This window comes from Strongylocentrotus purpuratus, unplaced genomic scaffold (assembly GCF_000002235.5).
Source record: "Strongylocentrotus purpuratus isolate Spur 01 unplaced genomic scaffold, Spur_5.0 spur5_scaffold_10, whole genome shotgun sequence".
Lineage (NCBI taxonomy): Eukaryota > Metazoa > Echinodermata > Echinoidea > Camarodonta > Strongylocentrotidae > Strongylocentrotus > Strongylocentrotus purpuratus.
Window position 1 is genome coordinate 7968846 of NW_022145595.1, and position 16524 is coordinate 7985369.

Consider the following 16524-nt stretch of genomic DNA (forward strand, 5'->3'; position numbering starts at 1 on the left):
TTCTGGTGGTAACTATACTCTCTCGATGAAGTATTCTCTAAGCTACTCCAAAGTCTAAAGTAAGCCTGCCTGGAGTCCAGTAGTGAACCCTCTAGAGGGAGTCGTTCAATCTTGAGTCCTTGACCAAATGACCATAAGTACGTCATAACTTTTACTCAGTTAGATGGTAGTATGTCCTTTATTTTGAAGGAGTGATGTTGTGAAAAATAAAGTGACCAGTGCATCATGACTTCACTTGGAAGTTGTACGAGTCATAGTTTTGAAGAAGGTTTAAAGTTTGTAAACATTTTAACTTCCTGTTTACTTCTTGTAGCAGTATTCATAAATTATTGATAGATATGAACTTTGGTCTGGGCCCCGTCTTTAATTACAAAGAGATGCGATTGATCCAAATCAATCGCAAGTCCTCCAATCAATCGCAAGTTTGCAGTCTTCCTATCTCTTATGTACATAGTTGCGATTAAAATCACTATCAAATAAGTCGCGATCGATATCAACTCTTTTAAAGATGGGGGCCCTGGGGGTTGTTTCACAAAGATTCTAAGTCGAACTTAACTCTAAGTTGGACTTAAATATTATGGAGAGCCATTTGTAGCCTTATAATAAAATAAAAATTGAAGTAATTTAGACTTTTCGTAAATTCCACATCAAGAACATGAAATCTCCTATGATAATAGAAACTATGAATGATTTGAACCAACATTTTATGCCTTTTGAAATAACTTTTACAAAATATTTTCAATGATGCTAACGGCTTTCCATAACTGTTAAGTCCAACTTAGAGTTAAGCTCAACTTAGGATCTTTTTGAAACACCCCCCTGATCATCACATCACATTAGGGATCTAGGACAACATATCAGGGATAAACATTTTTTTTCTTTCTTCATCACTCAGAGCAAGCCGATTATCATCTGTGAGAAGGGAGACGAGGACGCCCTGAGCACCGCCTCTCGTACCATCGAGCTGCCCCGCTGCGTGGACTGCCTGACCGGTATCCTGTGCGTCATACCCCTCCAGCTCCTGGCCTACCATATAGCCGTCCTCCGTGGGTTTGACGTGAGTTTCATGTTTGAGATGTGTCTATGGATGATTAATTAACTCTGTTCACTTTGATGTGTCTTCCATATGTATCGTAATTTGTAGGTTTATTTGCATTTTTAGTTTTGTTTAAGATTTAATTGTATATCAGTCTTTTTTGTGTGTTATAGCGCTTTGAGACTTCGATGGTAAGGGCTTTATAAGTAACGTTTTTATTATTATTATTTATTATGGTTTTGTATCTTTCAAAGATGATGCTGGGGGTATTAATTTGATTCGGGAGGTTTATCGTTGTTTGGTCTACAACCAGTTCGTCTACCATCCACATGGTCTAATAATCATTTCGTCTACTCATCATGTGGTGTAATGACCATTTAGGCTAATAGTCATTTGGTCTTATTTCCATTTGGTCTAATCTCCAATGAGTCTACTACCCATTTGGTCCATTACCCATTTAGTCTTATTTCCAGTTGGTTGAATTCCCTGTTTAATCATAAATAATGATCATCAAATGATAAGACTGCTTGAAAACTGTTGGTCAAAAATGTCTCTTTTTCGGAATCCGGAATTCTTTATATTGGTGTTTCTTCATATGCTCAAGGAATGGGCCTGTTTTTTTTTAGCCTAGTTTGTCTAAATATCAAGGGGTCAGTGACACAAAGATGTAACTCCATTTTGGCCATTTTGAGAAAAGGTGATTTATGTGTCACTGAGCACTTCGGAGTTAAGTCTATGTTTCACTAGCCATTGACTTCAATGGGGTGTTGGGTGGAGTTAAGTCTTTGTGATTCCTGGAAAGCCCACTTGTTTTTTGAACATTTTGATATCAAATAGTCATTTTGGCAAAATATGGAGTTACGTCTTTGTGTCACTGAACCTTCGATATCTTGCTTGTTCTGAGCAAGATCTACACTTAAAAAGAAATCTAATTTCACTGTTTCAACCATTCCTTCCCCCTGCGCAGGTGGATTGCCCAAGGAACCTGGCCAAGTCCGTCACTGTGGAGTAACTTTCCTCGCTGCACCAATCACCTGACAACTCTGCTCTCCGTGAAGGAGACTTCATCTATACCTGCTTATCATTCTAGAGCATTTGCAGTGTTCACTATTTTCTTTTTTTAATCGAAAATTGTTCTCATTTGTCATTCCATCTATTGCTGCGACCAATTTTTCTATTGTTTGATATTGATCTTGTAATTGCATTTTTTTGAGAAAAAAAAGAAAACAGAAACAAACAAGTGATATCATATTCAAGGCTTTCAAGATATTGCATGATTAGCTGCAGGTGTTTTCACTTTTATGGTTGTGTTTTTTCTTCTCCGAACCATTAAATGGAGGCTCTGTTTTGGGACACCCAACTCTTTTTATTTGAAGCCCCAATTTTGAAATCATAATTAGCTGTATGGTATGGGGCGAGTGACAGTGAAGCAAGTCAGTTGAGACAAACCTTGACTTTTACCAGCCAGCACAATGAAACGATTCATTCATCAAAACTTCCAAAATCCCTGAATTCTGAAAGGAGTTTTCAGGAATCATTGACTACCACAAGTTTTTTTTTTATGAGCATTTTCTTTACCAAGGTGAGAATGAATACACCTTGATTGTATTAGACAAGAAGAAGAAAAAGAAGAAAAACAAAATCTTCTGACCTGCACCACTGTTTTGATAAGAATAGGGCCTTTCGGTAGAAAGAATGAAAATTCAAATTGTTGACATTGAAGCTTCCGTGTATGTAGTGTAAATCATGATAAAAGATGAATGGCTGAAATTGTATTCATTACATCTAATGCTCTTGTCAAGTTATCATCGCAAAAAGAAAAGTTTAAAAATTGAAGAGCCATTTAGAGGTCTAGATAGGAATAAATCAGCATTTTCTAAGGCTCCTATGAAATTTTTTGACTTCCTTTCCAAATAAAGAGAAAGAATGTGAAGGAACTTTCGAGAGGCCTATGACAGGTCTAATCTAGCCGCAATTCAGGATGTCAGTGAAATTCTGAAGCTCATGTTTATTCCGAGTGTTCGATACATCATTAAAAAAAGCATTCAAAAATCATTGAAAATCATCATTTCAAAATTATGCCTTGTGTACATAAGAATTCAATGTCGGTGCAATGTTGGGGTGGATTTACAACAGGGGTTGGTGTCTGTAGCTAAGTATATAGCCAATATTTAAGGAAAAAGAGGAATCGGTAGCCAAATTTTGTGTGATGGTATAATAGTAGGGACCGTTTTCTGTGAGCATATATAATCTACATGCAGAAGAGGCATCTAAATGTATATTTGTGGTTATTTATTTTTAAAATTAAGGCCTTCACTGCATTTATTTATTCCATGCTATTTGTTAATGTCCAAAGAGCACTGTTTGGATAGAACAACGTTGTTATTCCCTTAGAGTGCTCATACAGTTTATGTTTTCGTAGACCCTACTTTAGACCCTCATATGTGTGAACTTATGTATTTATTTAGAGATCAGAAAGTAAAAATATGATTTAGTGTTTTTGTGGTGTTAATTAAAGTCTTAACATTCTGTTACTATATCCAATATCATGTTTTAATGTAGCGTATTCTATTCTTTGCAGTTAATCTTGAAGGGGATTGATTTTGAAATGACTAATCGTGAGAAATACAACTAGGAATGGCCGATTCAAGTGGACCATGTCATTATTTCCGACATTTAGTCCCAAATATGCATATCCATGTTTGATGCCATTAGTATATGTGATTTCCAGTAAAATTGTTAATTAAATGAGTAAACTGCAAATATAGCTAGCGTATGGGAAATATCAAACAGTAAAGGTTTTATATAAATGACGGTGATGAAAAATTCTGCTCAGTAAATGTCTGTTAACATTTACAAATGAAAAAACATGAAGAAAAAAATGGAACACACACAGTAAGCTATCATTGTTGTGATTAATGATGTTTAATTATGTTGAATTATGTATATTTGTAAATAATGAAAGAGCAATATTATGAAGACTATTGTGATATTGAGTTCAACGGCATCTGCTAAGAGCAAGAATGTATTCTAGCTGCATGAATTGTATTGTCACTTAAGAGCCAAAAAAGCATAGCACACGAGTACATGCAAGAAGTCTGTTAATAAATTGTTTAAAAAAATGATCAATTATATATTATAATGAGTAATTTCTGTGAATATCCATTATTTATTTTTGAGAGAATTTTCAAAACAAAAATGACATCCTGCCAGTGGAGTTATTCCATGGTCAATCAATTTGAGCTACAGAAATGGATTAGTTACTTCTACATTGTAACTGTCAATTTAGGGCTTTGAATAAAAATATTACATGTAGCAAGGAGTCTGTGCTCTGGTAGGCATTTTTGTTTACAATAACAAATTTGGTAAATATTTTTCTTTCAAGGTAAATATTATTCTTTCCATGATACAACAGAGCCCGAAAGGCAAGGAAGAAAAAAAAAATTGTAAAACAATTTCTTTGTCTACAGAGCTTTATTATTTCTTGTATTTTTGTGTATTCTTTTTAGGTAATGTATGTGTATTGCAATTAGGTCTAAAGGGATAGTTGAGTTTTGGTATAGAGGGTGCTACATACAATAATTTTTTTTGTGAGATAATGAAAAACCTTTGGTTGTTGGTTGTAATATCATGAATAAATTAAATTAACGGTCACCATATTTTTTTTGTAAAGTATATCTGAATTGGTACGATCAGATTTACTCTAAATTTCACACATTTTGGGGTCTAAAATGACCTTCGTAAGCAATTTTAGTTTCTAAAGGGGCACTGCAAGTGTCATAAATAAGAATAAGATCAATAACCATGCACTTTGAAGGCATAATTTGTTGTCTTAAACAAGAACTCAACTGTCCCTTTAAGTAAAAATGCTCATTTTCATGAGATAATTGGAAGAAAGTTGAAATAGGCGAATATGTTGCTGTAAAATCTGTCATTTATTCTAAACACGATTTCAAGTATTTCCAAGAAACCAAAAGGGCGATTTCACTACACGTTTGAAACCTATTACTAATTGGTTGTGAATATTCTCTCAGTGGTGTTTGTATGGTTGTATAACAAGTCTTTTATTTTTTCAAAATTGGACTAAGTGCCTTTATTTTTCTAGGTTTGTTATGAAATGTGTCTACACATCATTCCTATACCACCACCCTCCACTCAAATATCATTTCAGGAAAACTGAATTTAGTTTTTCTTTTCCTTTTTTGAAATATGTGGGGGAGTGTCATCACTTATCAATGATTTGTCTAGAATAGTTTACAAACTAAGCTTTGATTCTGGAAGTATCTTGCGAAACATTCAAAATTTGTTATGATCATTACCGTATTCCACTGATGCCCCCCCCCCCCAAATATTCCTATTGTGAATGCATCCTGCAATGTATTTTGAACGCCATGAACTTTACCCATATGTACATGTATTTTCCATGTTATAGTACATTGTCAGATGCGTACTTAATCAGAGGAAAAGCTTTTCAGTATTTTCGCGGTGTGCCAAATGCCACTTTTACATGGTCATGTATAAATAGGAGATTTAAAATATTAGAAAAAGCCAATTTGGACGCCATTTTAATGTAATCTACCCAGCAGGTTGATTATTCATTCTAATAGAACATTGAAATGTATCATAAATTTATGTTGATAAAGAAAACATTTTTGTGGAAGTTATTGTGACCTATTTGAAAATGGTGATGAATCTATTTGAATTGTACTGTACAGGGTTGGATCCAGGATTTTCAAGGGGAGGGGGGGGGGGGGGGGGGGGGGAGACGTGAAGGCATGAAATGTAAGCCATTGCGAGCACGGAGCCTTTACGGCATGGGGTCTGGAAAATATTGACCCCTAAGATGCTCTATCATGAGTTAACCTGCATTTGAAATTGACACATATTGAGTAACAGCTATATGCTTTCATTATTGATGACTAATTCATGACAAATGCAAGGTATCCATTGTGTAAATCTTTAAAAGTTGTGTGTCCTGAAGTAAAGAATACAAAGAGGATTTCAACTCATTTGTAGTGCATGGCAGGCTAACCTATATCAGTTGCAAACAATGCATAAGTCTATCTGCTTTCATTAAACTACTACTAATCCAAGATAATGCTCTGTGTTCATTTGTTGTTGTTTGAGAGCTTCATTTTGTAGAGAGTTAATCCCTTATGAAAAAAAGAAAAGGTTTAGAACAACAATATTCATGTACATGGAGTTATTTCACATAATAGTGGGCTCTTGTATATTGCTCATGCCCGTCAGACTTCACACTCGCGGCACTTACTCCACAATATTGAAACGCGGCTTTAGCATGGCTGCAATTATGGTGCTCTAGCATTTCAAGGAATGAATTCATGCAAGGTACCCATTTACCTCACCTGGGTGGAGAGTTGCAAATGTAGATTAATGGCTTGTCAAAGGACATTTTATCTTTATCTGTGTGTTTTTGATTTGATTTTGATTTGATTTTGATTTATCGGTTTCTGCATCATACATTTTTATGAACATAATATGGTTTGATACAAGTGTTTCTCACTCGCTTGCATTCTATTTCCCCTTTTCACTCGACAACATCTCTCTCTCATTCAACCCTCTGACACTCCTAAATCTTTCTTTTTTTCTAAATTTGCTTCTCAAACTGAAAAAAGACTGTAGCAAACGTTTTGATTTGTGTACAAAATATTTATGTGATATGTGCCAAGGAACTTGATGTATGCTTACAAAAACTATTTCATTTTTTTTTCCTTCAGGAACTTTATGCCTTTTCTGCGTGTTCTTAATTTCCTTATTGAAATTAAACTGTAATATAAAACTTATACCTAGACCATTTGAAAAGTGCGTCTAATTGGAAATGGTATACCTTCACCAATTTCAAATGTATTTAGTACAGGTCATGTGACATGAGCATAATAAATATATCTTAGATTACCATTTTTTAAAATTTATTTTACATCAATGCAAATCAATTTTTTTTTTAACCTTTTTAATTTAAGCATACAGTAAGTATTTTACTAGCTAATATTTGAACCGTCTGGTGGACATCATAAACTATTCCAAAGAAATATAAATTTGCATCATACAATATACACGTAGATTAATATGCGTATTATGAGCTCAAAATCTACTTAAAGGAAGTTTTATAATTCTTTAATCTGCTTTTGTTAAACTATACATTTGTTCACAGCAACATGTCTTGAAAACCCCATGAAATTATTTGGGCATATTCAATTTACAGGTGTCAAAATGTAAATTTCTTGATCCTTAGCTTAACTGTAAATGTTGCGAGTTCCAAAAGACTAATTTTACATTGAAAGCAAGGCTAATGAATTATATTTTGTGAAACTATTTTTTAAAGACATTTTCATTGACAATGAATGAACGTTCGTACAGAACTTCATATAAATTTTAACTCTATTAATATAAATGTATGTTAAACATGTATGATAGCAATAGCAATAAAACCTACTTGGCAAAGTAATTCCAACATTTACAAAGTATTTACACTATTAATCTTCATATGTACAAGAAAATAATCACTTTTTGACAAAAAATTGAATGTTTACAAGCATCGAGAGCATATTAGACGAGCATGTCTAGAACTAAGTTTCTATAATTATGATATCTTATATTCTAATGAAATTTTCAGCAGATACATAAAAACTTAATGAATTTTTAAAAAGATCACAAAACTACTTCTAAAAATTAACTAGCGAGGTGGTAAACTGTGCAATGAGTATTCCAAAAAACTTTAAAACTGATTGACAGCTAATTGTTACCAACACTTTTGTCATTACCGGTAATAGCATTTCGTTTTTCGACAGAACATTACATAAAGTTCCGGCGGTCTTGTTGTTGCTTGTTTAGAATTAAGGTACATGCAATCCATAGCTCCTACTTGGGAATGATTTTTCTGATAAAAAGGGCTATTTGGTAATTTTCACAAAATTTAAAGAATATGTACAGCATGAAATTGTGAATGTATCCAAGTATTGCAAAGTTGTTTGATCCATGACGATTGCGTCTCACGAGTCTCCAGACTTGAGGTTTCATGATCATGGCCTTTAGCGCTGGACTGAACAGCAGTAGCCCTAGGAAGGAAAAAATACAAAATGTCTGGTCAATTGATTTAGATATCTAAAACACTCCATCGGAAACTGGAATTTGCATTTGATGTAGATATCATGCATTTGTTAGAATGATTTATCTTGATGCATCTTCACTTTTCTTCAGACCAGAATGTAGCCTTAATCCAGCAGATCTGATTTATTTATCAGGTCAGACTAATATGCGCCCTGGATGGAGCGGTCAAATACGTTTTCTCCCTCTCTTGAATTAGGACTTTTAAAATGGAGGTAATCATGTGAGGCTACGCTTGGTCAAAAAAAGGAATATTATTCCTATCATATTCTTCTTTTCCTTTCCTTTAAAAAATAAAATATGCACGTACCTTCTGTCCAGGTGCAGGTCTCGAGACGGCAATCCTGTCATAGAATGCTTTCACTGGAGCAAAACATTTCTAAAAATGAAAAACAAGGCAAATAAATATTTTGAATGGTTATTGTCAGTTTCATGTTCACTGTGAATAACATCATAGACTTCATCTTAAATAGAAAGGGCTTTCAGAGTACATGTATGTATATGTAATGTTTATGTTTTCGTAAGTGCTTTGTATCTGCTTTATGGAATTTTGTTATAAAATAAAACAACTGGGACTATTATCATTATTATATTTACTTTAACACCACCCCCCCCCCCCCCCCTCCCTTCAAAAATGCTTCCCTTAAAGCTTTTAGGCAGATTGCATGTTTATTAAGAAGTTACATAACTCTTTCTGGCAAACAGAATTAAAATGTATCTACAATTAAAAAGATTTTTTTTTTGGGGGGGGGGGGGGGGTCTGTGAAAAGGATGAATTAGCAAAAACTGTATTTCCTTTGTGGCCTTCCGCTAATCATTTTTGCACCTTAGACATTTCTTTCCATTGGATTCGGTACCTTACAAATCTGACTGCATATTATCACTGTCATTATTTTTGTAATCATTAAACATTGTTCAGGTCATGGGCGTCAATCCTGGGGGGGGGGGGGGGGGGGGGGGGGGGGGGACACGTCCCCCCCACGAATTTTCTTTTTTTTTCTTTCTTCCTCTCTTTCTCTCTGTGTTGAGAAAAATCAAACCAAATCAGGCGATCAGATTTTATTAATAGAACTAGAAGTGTCATTAATATTACATTCACATTACCGGAAGTTCAAACATTGGTTTACAATGAAAATCCTTTCACCAACTGAAAAAAATCAAATTAATCCCTTGTATCTTCCAAACTTTATGGCTGATAATGGAAACAACAAATTCATCTATCTACCCCCCCCCCCCCCCGGTTGCGTTCTTGTTCCTGTTAGTTGAACTTAAGACTGTTTTCTTTTTAATTTGGCAAAAATTAAGCCCAAAATCAAGCCATCTATCCATCAATTTAAACAAAAATCGTCAACTTCTGACGGGTCACACCCAACCCCCCTCAGACACCCCCTGCGTTCTACAGTTTTCTTTTTGATTTGGCAAAAAGTATGCACCAATTCGAGACATCTATCCATCAATTTTAAAAAAAATCTTCAACTTCTGAGGGGGGTTCAGACACCCCCTGCGTTATATTGGTTTCTTTTTAATTTGGCAAAAAGTATGCCCCAAATCAAGCCATCTATCCATCAATTTAAACAAAAATCTTCAACTTCTGAGGGGTCACACCCCCTGTGTTTTACTGTTTTTTTTGTCTAATTTGGCAAAAAGAATGCACCAAATTGAGCCATTTATGCATCAATTTAAAAAAAAAATCAACTTCTGAGGGGGGCTCAGACACCCCCTGCGTTCTTGTTTCTTGTTAGTTGAACTTAAGACTGTTTTCTTTTTAATTTGGCAAAAAGTATGCCCCAAATCAAGCCATCTATCCATCAATTTAAACAAAAATCTTCAACTTCTGAGGGGGGCACACCCCCTGTGTTCTACTGTTTTTTGTTCTAATTTGGCAAAAAGAATGCACCAAATTGAGCCATTTATGAATCAATTTAAAAAAAAAAATCAACTTCTGAGGGGGCACATCCCCTCAGACACCCCCCCCCCCTGCGTGGCGCGCTCATTCGCCCCCCTTACAAAATAACCTGGCGCCGCCCTGTCTGAACTTGTGTCCCCCCCCCCCCACGGTCTGATTTGGATTGACGCCCATGGTTCAGGTGTCTTCTACTGCACAAGCCACAAGCCAGATTTGTCCAACACGACATCAGAGTGACATTACCATTTCAGCTTACTTGAAATTGTAGGAATTCCAACTTTCAGAAATTCATAACTTTCTTATTGTTTGTCTAGTTATTTTTCATTCAATCTTTATCTAGCTTGTTCTTTCTCTGAATTATCAGCATTCTCCTAAGGCAATTTGCTAGTAAGGTTGTATTTCCCTTTACCGGTAATTGTTTTTTTTACCAATCACCTGTCAGCTTCTTATTCATTCCCATCCCAAACATCATTTTTGTATAATAGGAATTATTAAGTTTTATAAAGGATTACCCCTCCCCCAAGCTTAAATGTGGCAATCTTTCTTCCTGATTATTTTATGTTGGTATTACATTGTCAGTATTTTGCGTAGATAATGCATTAATTATATAATTTTTTTATTATCATGATTATGTTTTAATGAGTAACTTTAGAAAAAGATCGCATGACGAGAAATAACCTGTCTACAGAGACCACAATTTCTGTTTCCCTTGTAAATGGTTTCTCATTGAAACATGTACTAAAGGAACCTGTACATAAAGACCATGCACCTGCCAATAAAGACCACTGTTCTTGTCTCCCTTGGGTGGTCTTTATGGACAGGTTTCACCGTAGGAGTAAATCAGACTGAATCTCCTGTTTTTGTTATCTTGAAAATGGTTTCTCATTGAAACATGTACTAAAGGAACCTGTACCGTAAAGACCATGCACCTGCCAATAAAGACCACTTTTTTGTCTCCCCTGGGTGGTCTTTATGGACAGGTTTCACTGTAGAAGTAAATTACCTTGAGTGCCTCAAGGCATGACATGCTCATTCCGTTTGATCCCAAGAGTTGGCCGTCTGATTCCTCGTTAATCGCTAGGGTCTTGGCATTTTTAGCTTTCTCAAGATGGGACCCTGCCTCCGTGCATCCATTCTCACCCCAGTTCACCTGTGATGATGTAATAAGAATAATACAGTGTAATAATACTACTACTAATAATAGCGATAACTATACTACTGCTACTACTGCTACTATTACTGCTACTATTACTAGTACTACTACTACTACTACTACTACTACTAATAATAATAGTGATGATAATAATAGTAATAATAATAATAATAGCGAAAAATACTACCACTGCTACTACTACTACTAATAATAATAATACTAATAATAATAGCGATAATAATACTGCTGCTACTACTGCTATTACTACTACTACTACTACTACTACTAATAATAATAATATTAATAATAATAATAGTGATGATAAAAAAAAAATAATAATAATAATAACAATAATAATGATAACAACAACAACAATACAAATAATAATAAAATTAATAATAACAATAATAATAATAATTGTAATTAACAAAATTATAATGTATTCATATAGTGCATTTTCCACTTACATGTTCAAATTCCTTTACAATATTATGTTATTCACAGAAGAAGTGAGTTTTCAGTTTAATTTTATTTTAGAGGACAGTATAAAGTGTCAAAGGAAAATGAAGAAGAAGATGAAAATGAAGATATAGCCTATAATATGAATTATACAAAAGATGAAAGAAAAGGCAAACAGAAAAGGAACAGAACATGACAAAAAGCGGTAAAAGATCATGAAGATGATGAATGAGAAGAAAAGATGAAAATAAGAACGAATGGGAATGTAAGGGATACATTTCAGAAGAAAACGAAAGAGGGTGAAGAAGGAGAAATTGGAAAGAAAGAATATATAGTTCAAGGTTCAAGGTTCAAGGTTCATTTTATTTCTTTCTTTCACAACATTTTTACATATAATAATAGAACAAAAAACAGCATAAGAAAAAAACAATTTAAGTGCAATTTTAAGTCGATATATAATCCAAATGAAAGAAAGTGGAGACCTTAGAAAAGCTGGGCTTGTAAGAGCAAGGTCGCCATATAAAATAATCCATCAATGTTTCACTTTTAACAAAATTTGTTTCAAAGTTATCAAAACTACACATGATTAAATATGGGGGAAATATTTACAAAAGGGATAGCTTGAAATTTGAAAAGGAGAGGATGAAAATATATACAAAGGAATCGAGAGGAAAAAAGCAAACTGGAACGAGAAAAACAACAAAACAGAGAAAAACAGAGAAAGAAGAAAGTTATATGTATATAGGGGAAAATGATTGAGTTTGGGCCCCCGCCGTTGCATTAAACTTACCATTGATGGTAACTTTGCCATCAATGGCAAATAACATGGTAACATGGCACAACAGCCAATCAAAACTTACTTTCCATGGTAGTTACCATTGACGGTAAAATTACCATTAATGTAAAGTTTTGTGCAACGGGTGGGGGGGGGGCAGCAGGTTAAAGATGAAAAGGTAGAAATCAAGTTCAACTTACTCTGACTGCCTTAATACCTCCTATGCCGCCACCTCCATAGTACGAAGCGTCCACTGTAGGCCACTTCTTAGAGTTGGGGGATGGGGGTGGGGAAGGAGGAGGGGGCTTCGGCTTCACCACAACCTGAAAAATGATAATCAATGGGCATTTGAGAAATACATAGTTGTATAGAAAAAAGATTAAACGGTTTAGAAGTGTATAAAATGATGGGTATTATGATTGGTTTGATTAGATTGATAAATTTTAACTCTGCCCCCCCCCCCCCCCGCCAATAAAAATAAAACAAACTTGTCAGTTGTATTAATAATATTGTATAACAACGCAAAAGTTAATGTCGTTGTCCTACTCTAAAAGGAGGTTAATTTAATAATTTCAACAATAAAAAATGAATGCAAACTGAAATTGTGTATGTGTACATATATTATTTATATGTATTTCTTGAATTTATTTGGGATTTGCTTGCCAGCCTAAAGGAAACCCAATAGTAACTAATTGGGTTGCAAGCAGCTTGAAGACGTGGAAATTAAAAAAAGAATTAGTATAGCTGGTACAAGGTTTATGCTTGTTCTTTCTTTTCATTTGAGATTGTAGGAGATAGCGCGAACGCAGATCTCCGCTACCATAAATTATACGCCCGAGTTCCCCACGTTTGGGGGAATCGCAAGATTCAGCAAGCCGGAGTGCAATGGCAAGCCTCGCCCTGGGGGTGCATCCTTCTTGATCAATGCGACCCCTGCGCCAGGTAAGTATGCTTGAGAGAGTAAAACTTAATCAATCTGTACAATTGTACTGTCATGAAAAATACAGTTACAATAACAGCAAACCTCATCATTAAAACATCATATAATATGGTTTATTAGCAATAAATCACTTTTAAATGACAGGACATGATTGCCAATAATATTATCTATATAATAATTAAGTCTTAAGCTACTTTTTAATTAAACAAGACTTAAAAAATGAAATTTATTGGAATTATGTACACCGCAGGCACTGGCGAAGAAACCCGAGTGTGTCTATTCATGAATATTCATGATTAGTCAATGACTAATCGTGACGTCATCAGACGTTGAGAGTTTTGCCTTTTGTATTGTGCGTGCGTGCATTCAACGAAATGACTTATGCGTGGAGTGCGAGCGGCGTTCCACTCTCGAGCAAGGGTACACTTTGTATTTGTGTATAGCACACACAGGTCTCGTTTTGCACGCTATGCATGGTTATAAACAGATGTATCTTTTCCTGGAACAAAGTGTTATATTATATATAATTTTATTATATTATATATATTGAAGAGTGAAGAACAATATACTCGCCAAGTAGCCCTTTCCATTGCGACACATGTATGAGAGTTCAGTTCTTTGCTCATATCTATACTATGTTCAGGTTAAATTATTACGGCCCATTATAAGGCATGATAAGCAGCACTATAATAATGTATAGCTATCACCAAAAGAGCTGCATAAAAAATACCTAATAAACTTGAAGATTGCACTGGTGGTGGTACTGACTCAGAGAAATGTATACCCGTCTACAGTGTGTCTGAAAACCCAGTGGTGATCGCTATTCTTTCTCATCACTCTTTAAAATAACCCCTTTTTCCTCCCCCCCCCCCCCCCCCCCCCCCCCTCTCCTCATTGTATTGAGTATATAATACCATACTTCCACAGAAACCATAACTGCTTTCACAAACATCTATGTATTTCAAAATCAAATGCCGATTCCTAGACATGCTCGGGTTACGTAGACCAAATAATAAGTAACTTGACAATCGCGATTTACCCAAGTTTAGTGGAAATAATAAATCATCTAAAATTGAGTATGTATTTTTATTACATTTAAACGTGACTGTGTGATTTAGCATAACATGAACCAAATTCCGTCTCCAGTGGATCTATTTTTCGACAAAGACTCAAAGTCTACTCAATCTTCTGACATTCGGACGATTTTTCCTTTACATCTCTTGCGGACCCTCTTAGCTAAACAAAAACTTTATATAATTATGAAGGTCCACAGTTTTGGAATTCTTTCAGTATACACAATATATTATTCTATTTTTTTATTTTTATAAACTAATATACACGCATTACTCGTAACAAGCTCCCGCTGCACTCTTCATAAGGTGGCGAGTTATGAAGAGTGCAGCGCGAGCTTGTTACGAGTAATGCGAGTATATTACGAATGTTTAGCAAGTTCACCTCGAGCTAAACCGAATCAACGAAAATTTTGAACATGTTTAAAATTTTCACTGATTCGTTGTGACTCGAGGTGAATTCGCTGTTACTCGAGGTGAACTCACTAATATACTCGCATTACTCGTAACAAGCTCGCGCTGCACTCTTCATAAAGTGGCTAGTTGCTACGAGTATATTACGAGTGGAGGCGAGTTCACCTCGAATTACAACGAATCGGGGAATTTTTTTGAACATGTTCACATTTCTGGAACTGATTGCGACTTCGAGGAGAGTCGTGGAATGTTTTAAAGAGTTACGCTAAGCCATACCGAATTGTTCGCGAGTTTAATATTGCAGTGCCTCTTTGAGGCAACTCACCACAACTCGTCATAACTCGCTAATACAACTCGGCTAAGTGGGAGCCCTGCTTTACTGTAATGTTCGCATATTTCAAAAGGTGACGTAGTACGTATAGTACGAGGCTATTTAGAGTGCATTTATTTCTTCTTCAAAAAGTAATGTGCTATGTCGTGTTCTGTTTTTCAATCGCTTTACTAAAAAGAACATACACCAAAGCTGGCGACAATGCTTTCCATGCATGTGCACCTCGACTCTGGAATGAGCTTACACGTTTTATTTGACTTTCACCTCCGCTGGATGTCTTCCGAAAATGTCTCAAAAATCTCCTTTTTGACATGATCAACAACTTCTTCGATAATATTTATGTAAAGCGCTGTGAAACAACAGTTAGTTTGTAAGAGCGCTATATAAATGACTTAATTGTATTGTATTGTATATACATACAATTAAAAAGTAAAGAAAAAATGAACAAACAAACAAACGAACAAACTAAATACAGCAAATGATGTTGGACCCTAACATCAGACCTAAGAAAGCGACTGGAAAATTATAAAGTTTGGTTCCTGCATGGGAAGGATGCTAAAAATTGTATGGACAGAAATAGAATATAATAATGAGGTATTTGCCATGGCAGGAACAAGACGAAAGCTTCTGAATGATATCAGAGGTCGACAACTGAACTTCTTGGGTCATGATATTCGAAAGAATGGGTTGGGAAATTTTGCACTGACTGGAAGAAAGGAGGGGGATCGAGAAGGAGTAGGGGTAGAAGGATGAGTCTGTGGATGAGTAGCTTAATTAAGGAGTGGGGTTTCTGAAAATGGAATCTAGGCCGTTTACGTAATGTAACCAAATTTAATGCATAGGTCTTTGTGAAGTGCCTCAATACAAATTATTTCATTCACCTGATAATAATAATAGTATTTCAATAGTCAGAGTGCAAACTTCATAATTAAGTGTTGCTAGGTAGGTCAAGCCATAATGTTTGTCCTACCTGGCAACAACTAATGTATGCAGTTCGAATTCTGTCTATTGAAATACTATTATTCTTATCAGGTGAATGAAATTTACATTTATATTTAGGCACTTAACAAAGGCGTATGCATTAAATTTGGTTATGATTAGGAAAATGGCCTATTGATCAAGGAGAGAATGAATTACTTCATAGAATATGAGACCGAGAGTTGTGGCATTCCATGGTCGCCAACGTCTCAGGACATCAGTGGCGGATCCAGGGGGTGGGGGCCCGGGGGGCCCGGCCCCCCCCCCCTTGAGAAAAAAATCATGCAAAATCACGCGATTTTTACCTTTTTGGGGGGTTGGGCCCCCCCCCCCCCTG

The 16524-nt window shown here is 35.4% G+C and overlaps 2 protein-coding genes and 1 non-coding gene across 6 annotated transcripts in view; 1 reads left to right on the forward strand and 2 right to left on the reverse strand.

Moving 5' to 3' along the window:
* The window catches only part of LOC115918132 (glutamine--fructose-6-phosphate aminotransferase [isomerizing] 2-like), a 39299-nt gene extending 33923 nt beyond the window's left edge, over window positions 1–5376 (forward strand). For all 4 annotated transcript variants that reach the window (XM_030979360.1, XM_030979359.1, XM_030979361.1 and 1 more), the window contains 2 exons: window positions 896–1057; window positions 2004–5376. In XM_030979360.1, the coding sequence (XP_030835220.1) occupies window positions 896–1057; window positions 2004–2048 (207 nt within the window). In that variant the 3' untranslated portion in view covers window positions 2049–5376. The remainder of the gene's footprint in view (window positions 1–895; window positions 1058–2003) is intronic.
* A 2464-nt stretch (window positions 5377–7840) lies between these two features.
* The window catches only part of LOC577280 (anthrax toxin receptor 1), a 54393-nt gene continuing 45709 nt past the window's right edge, over window positions 7841–16524 (reverse strand). The window contains exons 12-15 of the mRNA XM_030979363.1: window positions 12655–12777; window positions 11071–11217; window positions 8472–8540; window positions 7841–8112 (exon numbers count right to left, since the gene is read on the reverse strand). Of these exons, the coding sequence (XP_030835223.1) occupies window positions 8086–8112; window positions 8472–8540; window positions 11071–11217; window positions 12655–12777 (366 nt within the window). The 3' untranslated portion in view covers window positions 7841–8085. The remainder of the gene's footprint in view (window positions 8113–8471; window positions 8541–11070; window positions 11218–12654; window positions 12778–16524) is intronic.
* On the reverse strand, window positions 13243–13404 carry LOC115917776. Its single transcript, XR_004063274.1, has one exon. It is a non-coding gene; the product is annotated as a U1 spliceosomal RNA (small nuclear RNA).